The sequence below is a fragment of the Limulus polyphemus genome, unplaced genomic scaffold, assembly GCF_000517525.1.
Source record: "Limulus polyphemus unplaced genomic scaffold, Limulus_polyphemus-2.1.2 Scaffold276, whole genome shotgun sequence".
In the NCBI taxonomy this organism is placed as follows: Eukaryota; Metazoa; Arthropoda; class Merostomata; order Xiphosura; family Limulidae; genus Limulus; species Limulus polyphemus.
The window spans coordinates 706,582-717,600 of NW_013665886.1; the positions used below are offsets into that span (position 1 = coordinate 706,582).

Consider the following 11,019-nt stretch of genomic DNA (forward strand, 5'->3'; position numbering starts at 1 on the left):
AAACCTTATTTTCAATAAGCAATCCTGAAAAATATTTGGGGGTGCTTAACTTTTTTCCAGGTGTATAGTAAGGTTAGGAAGTGAAGTTTAGTACAGTAGTATATAGTGAGGTTAGGAAGTGAAGTTTAGTACAGTAGTATATAGTGAGGTTAGGAAGCAAAGTTTAGTACATTAGTATATAGTGAGGTTAGGAAGTGAAGTTTAGTACAGTAGTATATAGTCAGGTTAGGAAGTGAAGTTTAGTACAGTAGTATATAGTGAGGTTAGGAAGCGAAGTTTAGTACAGTAGTATATAGTAAGGTTAGGAAGTGAAGTTTAGTACAGTAGTACATACAGAGATTAGGAAGTGAAGTTCAACCCTATATATACAGGCTGATAATTTTGACCAACCTTGTAACCACCATGAAGCTATAACTGTAACTCTGAATCTACTAAGTGTATCTTAAAGAAATTTGACTTTTAGTAAACATTACAAGTCTGTTATAAACATAAAATCAGATTTTTAATAAAATATTTTAACTGAAGATTTTTCTGCGAGTTTGCAAAACTTTTACTAAGTCAGTCTGAAAAAAGATTTTCATGCTAAGAATAGATTTGTTTTTTAATTTTAAAGTTTCATATTTCATTTGCATAACCTCCACAATCTCCAAAATGAATATCCGGTGTTGTATTTTTCCTGATGAAACTTCATATCTTATTCTCTCTACCCCAAGACTGACTGTAACAATGTACATAAAGTAAATTGTGAAAAATATAAAATCAAATCAAAACTATCTTCTTCTTTATATAATGACTGCAGATTGTAGCAGACAATTATAATAATTTATCCTAACAGCCTCAGCTGTCTAACCTCTTTACATCTGCTTCCCTTTCAATTTTATTACTTTACATTTCTCTTAGACCCAATCTAAATACATGACAGGCAATTAACCACAGTGGGTGAACTTACCATAAACAATCAACCAGGTTACAATCACTTGATGCAGTTAGCTCAAGCTGGTCTCATGAAAACTTTTTTAGTCATATACTTTTTGTTATCTAACTAAGTTTCTAATCTTTACATTTTATCTAATTTTGAAGACGATTTCAGGAATTTGTATTCAAATTGTATTCATACTATGTTGGCCCTCCATAAAATCTTTAGTGTTCTTTTCAAATATGCATTTTAGAACAAAATAAATATATCAGACAATAGAAACTACTATAATTTAACTGGCCTTCTAACTAAGCTGTAAAAAGGTTAAAAAATTCCATTAGCTGCTTAGAGTAGAAGAGCATAATCACAAACAATGAAACTGAGGCTATATAACTACTTATTGGCAGCAAAATCAAATAATTATGCAAGAAATCTGGTCTAAAAAATGCTGCTCTTTTTGTTGGTTATAAATAATCTAAGAACAATGTCAGAAAGAATTATTGACACTCCTTGAAAGACAGAATGACATGGGAAGGGTATGTTATGAGGGCTTGACATTTTTTTACATCTCAGTAAAACAAGAAGATTTGAGGTCCTAAATTTACGTTCTAGCTTATCAATATCAATAATATGAATTTCTAATTAGTTGAACACTCAGAATATAATATTAGGATAGAAGGAAAATGTTAAAATGAACAATTCAGAACACAGATGTATAAGGTGACACAAGGAAGTGAAGACTGAGAATCTATTTAAATATTTCCTTCTGAAATTAAGACTTAGTTAATATAAAAATCTGAGTTATACATTTTGATGCCAAGGTTATAGATATACATTAATAATAAAGTTAATTAGTAGCATGAGCACTTTTACCCTCTTGAATGTATAGGGTTAATACAGTGTAACGATTCACAACTTACATCAATTATCCTGCTGAGCTTTGTCGAGAAATCCGTCGAGTTGTCAATCACATCAAAATATGGATGCCCAACCCAAGCCTTAAATACCAAATACATTAATATTAAATCTTAAAATATTTATATGTAGAGAATGTTTTACTGAAACAAGTTTTATGCTAGATGCAGAAATATTTAACTATCTATGGATAACTTAAGCAATGATACATTTAATAAGTTTTACTAGCTAACTGTCTGATGGTTTTCACTCTTCCAAGTGTTAAAAGAAAAAAATTAGTGTAACAAAATATATTTCTATTCAACTTAAAATCCTTTTAACACCTGTTCATATATATCAAACTGCATTTTTCACATTTGTTATTATTACATATTTTCTATAATTGCTGGAAAGGTTTATCACATGAAATAATAATCAAACTAGACTTCAGGACTAAAATTTGACATTTGAAACATGATCATACATTTTGCAGTGCTTGTTTGTAATAATTTCATGTATAACAATAAAGATATCTAAATACACATTTAGTTGAAGCAAACTTGAATTTTACGATGCTCATCATGGCTTTAAACACCGGTACTGGAATAATATTAAAAATGAAACCTTTCATTAAGAGGATTTGAATATGAAACAGTTTTTCTTATTTTACTCATATTTTTCTGGCCTATCAGTTCTGGGTTAGTTTTGTATTTAAGTCTGCAATACTATTGTTTTATTTATAATACTAGTTCATGTAAAAACATGTTAATCAGCACCTGAGCAGCACGTCGGTCCATCTCTCTGGCCAGTTCTAAACCCTCTGTTCTTGTTATATTGTCTAGAACATTGTAGAATGCTTCTGCTCCATTAGCAGCTGACATCTGTAATGAGTTCAGCAAGCCAAAATGTCAATAACATCTGAAATGTTAGCTGTTAAAAAGTAAAGTAACTGATGAAAGTGGTACTTGAACTTAACATGTAAAATAACTGAAGAAAGTGGTACTTGAACTTAACATGTAAAATAACTGATGAAAGTGGTATACAAACTCAACAAATAAAGTAAATGATGAAAGTGGTACTTTAATCTAACTAGTAACTTTTAAATAAGGTGATCTGAATCAAACAAGCAAATGATAAATAAATAAAAAAAAAGCTGCCTAAGCCTAACAAAGTAATTGATGAAAACAAATTACATGAAAGCAGTAAGTGAAATAATGAAGTGCTAATGGTCACCTAAGCTTACCACATGAAGTACATGATGATAACGATTATCACGGATGTCCACAGGGTTCCAACCAAATTTTTTCAATATTTTGTCCCATTCATCAGGTACTATGACTGAAAAAGAAAAACACTTGAAGTTCACATCTATTGTTTTTATACAAACACTTAAGATTTTAGACTAACAATGAAACTTAATACAGAGGGAGGATCAATGATTTTTGTCAATAAGGGGGGGGAGTCTTCAACAAGGTTATGAAACCTTTCTAAAAATTCACGTTGCAGGTTCAACTTGCATTGCACAAAAACAGCATTTGACAGCAGGGTTATTTGAGACAATCAGAAACACTGAATTCTTAACCAAACCTGTTTGTTTGGCAATTCCATTGTAATATATTACAATATATTACCCAAATTTTTAAATTCACATTTAATGAAATCCTTATTAACTTTGTGCAACTGGTATACACAACACAGCACTTCCTCTATATTAAATCAATATTAACTTTAACTCACACATAATACATTACGTGATAATATTAACACACTAAGTTGTTAATACTAAAACATAATATTGTCTCCATATTAACATCTCTTAGCCTTCAATTTAACACCTTATGATATGCATATTAACACCTCTAACCTTCCAATAAACACATTTTGATACTAATAAATATTCAGTTATTTAATAATTTTAACAAATAATCCCACTGCAAATTCTAAAGCACTTTTAATACTTTCTATATATACGAAAAAATGAAACATCTTAAAGAATCAGTAACAAAAGTTTTATCAAATTCTAGTATGTCTGATGCTTGATATTATATGATAGTTTGTTTTATTTATTTATTTATGAAGTATTATTCAAGACAAGGACTAGTTGTGATGAATGTAATTTCTAAAGTTCTGTTATTTACCTATTTGGATAAAATAAAAAACTTCTGTTTATATTTAAAACTGAAATCTCTAATTGAATAGCTAATTCACAAACTGATGTTATAATATTTATTTCAGAAATACCCAGTAACTCTGTGTAAAGCTAAAACCTTATTTGATAATAAGCTATTTAGCTGTTGCAATACTTATTTCAATAATATTAGGCTGTTCTGCTAAAATAGAAACCTTTTATTTAACAATCCCCTCACAAACTGATGTTACTGCATTTACTTCAGAAATAGCATATAGCCCTGTTTACTTCTAAAACTTGTAGCATTAGTTTCATAAGCTGATGTTTGCATTTAAACATCACAGTTCTTATTTAATAATCCACTTAAAAATGGATCAATCCATTGTTCTTCTATCACAAATAACCAAACAGTTTTGCTTACAGCTAAAACTAAAAGTTCTTGTTTAAATCAACTCACAAGCTGATGCATCCATTGTTCCTCTATCACAAATAACCAGACAGTTTTGCTTACAGCTCTCAGCAAGGCTAAAATAACACTCTTCTAGAGCCATCATCACCCTGAGAAGATCATGTTGGAAACGTATGGCTGCAAGCCAAAAAGAAAACACACAATACATATCCTTAATTCTGAAAGTTTCATGCAAACTAAAAAGTCAAAATCTTTTTTGTACACATTTGCACAATACATTTTTGCACAACACTGAGAATCGGAGTTTCCGATATGTTTACAAGCTAATGTAAATTTCTAGACCTTCTCATATTATGTTACTTTTCAACTACTGAATTGAAAGAAAAAGTGAGTAAAATAAACATGTTTACATTGCAGATGTTTCACAAAAAAACTTAAAATAAGATGGTGTTTCAATTATTACTTTGAGACAGAAAACAATAACTTAAAAATTTCCATGTTCCAACAATTATCAGTCCATCTAATAAAATTTTTATATACTATGCAATTTTTTTTTACCTTCTTCTGCTGTTAGGTCTGGAAATCGGACTCCACCACTGTAACAATTAAAAACTACTGTTCAATATTTTAAACTTTTTTCTAGATCATTTTATCACACAAAAAATTATACAAAATTTCAGGTTTGACAAAAATAAATTCAACCCTTTTCACAATTAACACTAATTAGCCACATCTATTGTACAAATATAAGACATTATTTTCTCTAAAATACAAAGACACAGAATATAGACAAATGAAAATAAAACTGAATTGCACAACTAAATGTAAAACAGCAAGTCAACAAGTATAGTAAAAGATACCCATGGACACATTTTCTATAAATTTTATGTTATATTAATTTCACTTTAAACCATAGCGTCTATGCTATTCCAATGATAATTTTATAAAATTTCTCTTAAAACAATATCTTCTCTAACTTATTTCTATATACTGTTTTACAAAAATTACTTCTTTAAAGCAACCCTTTACTTACAACTCTGATCTTCCAATGATACTCTCAGATACTCACTCCTCTAAACCTAAATATTTTCTACATTACAATACTAAACATAACTTCTACAAACAAGTATTTTCTTTAGTCTTGCAATGGTAACATTCAGAAGCCACTTTACTCAAACAGTGTATTATTACACATCTATTATTGCATCTTTACAAAAGCTACACTTTAAATATTAGACTCACAATAATTGAATGTTAAAACCGAGTAGTTCGTTAATATAAGCTTGTGATATTCCCTGAAATTTTAACAAATTTATGACAAAAAATAAACGTTTTTCAACATGTACAATGATGTTTAAGTAATCAAAAACCAAATTAGTGTTCAGGTTTGTTATATTTAAATTCAGAAATATACAGAATCAAATATATGATGTTTGTGCTTATCCTTCATGGATGTATATGTAAATAATTTTCCTGTAGCAAGATATATTGATAATATGATTTATTACATGGAGGTATATGGCATTAAACTAAAAAATTGTTTAGCCATCACTAATTAATAATAAAACCATTCAATTACAAGAATATATTACAGAAGATTGTCAGTAAATATTACAACAGATTAAACATGAAGAAAACAATTAATATGCAGAATTGTTAACATCCTAAATTAGTAACAGCTAATTTTTTCCCAGCTTGTACTTAATTTGATAAATTTGTAATATGCTTTATCATTTCTTATAATATAGATGCTGTGAACTATGCAATAGTTTGTTTAGTTTACACTTTTCTGATATTATGATGCTGTATGTATGTACATCACCCTTTTTTAATTGTTACAGCCTTTTTACATTCTTTATTCTGTAAAATATTTACTTAGCCCGAAAGTTATCCTAAGAATAGGATTAAAAGCTTGATATTGCTATTAAAACAGTTTTAATGTGGTGTAAACTCATATCCTAAGAATAGGATTTCATGACTATAATTTTCCTCATACATATATTCTAACAGATAAAAGTTTTTCAGAATCTCTTCAAACTTATGTTACTTAAGGTCTTCTCTTTGACTAACAGGATCAATAAGACCTTATACAAACATATATGGGGGGAGGGCATTTTGCAAAATATATTAAATTTTATTTTATTCCACTGTTGTAAATTTCTTATGTCAAAGATTTTTGCTTGAAGGTACCTAAAGAATTTACTACATCTCACAATTTTTCCAAACAGCTTATAGTACATGGATGATTAGATTCTGAGTATCAGAATTTTTTTACTCATTCAGTCAAACTGATCCATGATGAACACTCCAAAAGCTTTTGTGAACAATAAACAGAAGATGGTTTCTAGTTCAGAAGTTGAGTTAAAACAAACATGATATGGATTTAACTCTAAACATTTTAAGCCATATACATTTACTTGTTTTGAAGTAAAAATTATCAAGAGGGTAATAAAAAAATCATTATGGAGAAACTCTGGCTTCAAAAGTTAAATTAAAGAAAATATGTCTCATAAAAAATATCTTTCAGTGGAAAAATGTACAGTCACACACTATTTAAAATTAAAGCTACATTTGTGGTGATAAAACCTTTACAAACCTAAACAGCAAGGTAGCAGCTTCTGGAACACGGTAAACCTGAAAATAAGCTAAGATTAGGACTTTCAAGACATAACACTCAGGAATACAAAGCAGAAGAAAAGGATTACAGAAAGCCACAAGAAAATTAAAATACAAAGTTATATAAATATGCAGCTTATGAGAAAAAGGAAAGGGAAATGTAAGAAAAGCTCTTAATTCTCATTGTTATTGATAAACTGTGACTATATGCTATAAAACAGCTGGTATAAGCTGTATCTGTGAATCAGTCCAGAACTTAACTCCCATGATAGCTTACGGAAAAATGATTAAGGCTGATATAAAACTAATAACAGCACCAGTCCTACAGTAGCTGATGTGATAATAACCATACAATTCCACCATGATGCCAGAATGAAAATCTTCAATTTTCCATTCCACGTCTACAATTTTCCTGCAGAAACCAAGTCTACCAAGTTACACACTAAGATCACAATTCACAGTCTTACTTTTAAAGCCTTTATTTTGGAAAACTCACTGATGATTACTGTAAATGATGTTATTGTTGCTTCCATAGAGTTACTGACAAACAATTGTTGGATACTAAATGCCCAGTTAATAATAAAACAATTCTGAATACTACATGTAGACATCAGTGTTATTTATATACAGGAATTTCATATGGTAATTTTTGTCTGTCCACACAATTACTTCCCATTGCAAATCTTCTATTTTTTGTCATAAAAAGAAAATATAAAAGTATTCTTTATTAAAATCTTGTTTTTAGAAGAACAATACGCAAATTATTCTTGTGTGTGTTTATCTTGATGATGTTGATATTCATAACGAAATCATAGTGACCTGATAAATTATTATAGATACTGTTGTTTTGTAAAGCTGTATGACCTACTTTTGATTTGGTTTTGAAAATTATGTTGGACAGAATGAAATAAGTCATCAAAATCAAAAATGAAGAAGACCCAGTACAACAAAATGGTTGAATTTTTCAGCTAACATTAAGAATTTTATACATAATTAATTGTGACTGGCAGCTGAACTAATAACAAGATGTGGTTTTTCAGAAGAAAAATTCTTAGCCATATTTATTGTGCTAAGAATCTAGTAAATGTTTATTTGGTATCACCGATTGGGGTTATACATTTACTAAAAATGTTATTTTAAAAGTATGCCCAGGTTAGAGCTATGCATCATAGGTATAGTGTTTAAATTTTAAATTCTACTACTTAGGCTTAAAATTTACAGTAACTTGCATACTTTTCCATGCAATAAAAGTTTGATGCTTTGCAGATGCTGAACACTGTATAGGGTCAGAGAAGGCTTTTCTCACCACAACCCTCTCCCTCTACTTTCTTTCATTGCTGGTTCCTTTAAAACTTAATGACACCTCTGTGTACAGCTAATGATAAAGTAGTTTTGTATAAAAATAAGGAAGGCCATAGTAAAGTGAGTATATAAACTTATAAAAACAAGAAAAAGACAAATTACAATTTTTTGAATGGTTTAGTTGTCATGATCAGGAAAGACATGTGAGTGAGAGTTAAGAAATTTGATTTGAAAATGTAAGTTTAAAATTGAACTAATCATAAAGCAACTGAAATAGCACTGTTGAATCAATATAGTGGGAAACCTAGATATTTGTTTATAGAGGTTTTTTTAAAATTCCTTATGAAAAAGACTTACTTGATTTTTCAGTTGCAGTTATTGTTTACCTTAAAAATTACATGAAATGAATGAAAGGAGATGTTGTGACTAGTCTTATGTTGAAAGGTGCAAGAAGATGATGATTTTGCTGGTTTATAGACATATCACATTTTCTTCCAGTCTCATCTGTGTAACTTATGGTACAACCTTGGCAGTTGAGTTTATAGACAACATTACTTACATGGTTGTTTTCAAATTTATTTGATAGAATACTGCCTAGTTTGTTGTCAGGTATAAAATTAAATTTAACCTTTACATTAATATTGTGTATTTTTACACAGACAAAAACCATAACCATTTTAAAGCATGAGAAAAACTGGGAATGTAGGGTAAGAAACAGGTATTGGTATCTTTACTTCAGTTGAAATTATCTGGGACATCACACTTAATACATTTATGAGAGTTGATAGTTGTATTTTTTGATGATAGTTTTAGGAAATCTGTTAATAAAGTACAGTATTTTTGGATGTTAAATTTCTGAATTCAGATGTTTTGGGAATTGCAAATGGTTAAAGGAATAGAAATGAAAGTTTTTAAGATTTCTGTTTTTTGATAGGAATTCCAAGGTATGTAGAGGTTAGCATGTATAGCTTTGTGATAAATACTTTGTGGAGAAACCTTTATCTGATCTATGTATAAAGATATTGAGAAATGATAAAGTGCTATGGTTTTCTTGTTCTATTCATGGAGAAACCTTGATCTGTTCTACATATAAGAACATTGAGAAATGATAAAGTTCAATGTTTTATTTTGTTCTATGGTGAATTTTGTAGACTAATGTTGGTTACATTTTTGTACAAAAAATTGGGCTTAAAGCCTGTAAATATGTAATCAACATGTTGTAGCTAATATACATGAGGGAAGAGTGCAGTATTTAGAGTATGCTATTCAATGAAAATCATAAATTACAAAACACAGGGGGCAAATGGGTTGCCATGGCTATCCCATCAATCTGAACATAATTTGCATTGTTGAACTGAATGTTTGTCATTCTTGTAGCTAATTTCAATAATTCAGTAAGTATAAGACCAATGAGGAAAGAGGATCATTTTAGGAAAGAGCAATATTAAAAGCATCTTGGACAGGGTTTTTCATACTACTTGAAAAATATCTTTTGTGTCCTGCTACTGACAGGCACTTAGCATACTGGTTAATGTTTACAAATCTAAAGTCCTAGTTTTTTTTTCTCATGCATTTTAATGGTTGAAGCCATTTCATGTAAACCTCTAGGCTATTCAATAACATTTGGGTATTTTAATAAAACAAAACACAAAATGCATGAATAAACATATTTCTGATACAAAATCTTGAAATTCATATCAAGTACATGCATTTACTTCCAGTTGTAACAAGTTTTCTTTGGATTAAATTCACAATCTACAAAGCATTATTTAAAACAAAGCAGCACTGCAAAAAGTAATGGATAAGAGTCATTCATCAGATTTATTCATTAAATTCATTAATTTTACAGAAATAAATTTCACTACTGCATAAAAAGTTTGATCAGCATGCAACATGGACACAAATCAATTAAGAAAATATTTATATCAATGTTACTGAACTTTGTGTTCTCTGATCAGTAACAATGCCCCAGGCACTTATGCTTTCCTTTTACAAGATTATCAAGTTTAACAAACTGCCTGGACCAGCAGGTTTTTTTCAGGCCTTTTTTTTCAAGATATAACATATATTAGGTCATCAAGAAATTAATGTCGCGTTTTGGAACACTCTCATTAACCACCCCCAAGAAAACATACAATCACATATAATAGTTAAACAAACTGCCTAAACATCGCGTTAGTGTAGCCTATATAATGTGCAAAGTTTAGTATATTCTAATCCCTTATAGTGATAGCACACGATGAGACACACATTTGTCATGTAATGCTGTTTGAATACAAGAAGGGAAAGAATGCTTCTGTACCCACAAAGAATATCAAAGAAGTTTATGGAAATGTTTTGAATGAAACAATACATAAACATCTAAGGAATATGGAAAAACTCCATAAAGAAGGTGCTTGGGTGCCTCAAAAACTCTCCGATGATGTAAATGTTGCTTCGTCTCTTCTGACACGTAAACCATTTTTGGTTGGAATTGTCACCGGTGATGAAAAATGGATCCAAAAACAATGATCAGTCCTAGACAAAAACCACTTTTGACCCAAAACCTGGACTCCATCCGCAGAAAGTGATGCTTTGCATTAGGTGAGACATCAGAAGTGAAATTCATTTCGAACTCCTCAATCCACAACAAACTGTCAATGCAGAGATCTATAGTCAGCAACTGGAACGTTTAAATCAAACCCTTCATCAGAAACGCCCTTCACTCGTCCATCGGAAAGGTGTTCATCTCCACGACATTGCACACTCACATGT

At 29.9% G+C, this 11,019-nt stretch overlaps 1 protein-coding gene across 1 annotated transcript in view; it reads right to left on the bottom strand.

Moving 5' to 3' along the window:
- Positions 1-11,019, bottom strand: part of LOC106456967 (TRPL translocation defect protein 14-like) — a 33,448-nt gene that overhangs the window by 2,341 nt on the left and 20,088 nt on the right. Inside the window, exons 3-8 of the mRNA XM_022382772.1 lie at positions 6,944-6,981; positions 4,906-4,943; positions 4,396-4,524; positions 3,054-3,148; positions 2,587-2,691; positions 1,837-1,914 (exon numbers count right to left, since the gene is read on the bottom strand). Of these exons, the coding sequence (XP_022238480.1) occupies positions 1,837-1,914; positions 2,587-2,691; positions 3,054-3,148; positions 4,396-4,524; positions 4,906-4,943; positions 6,944-6,981 (483 nt within the window). The remainder of the gene's footprint in view (positions 1-1,836; positions 1,915-2,586; positions 2,692-3,053; positions 3,149-4,395; positions 4,525-4,905; positions 4,944-6,943; positions 6,982-11,019) is intronic.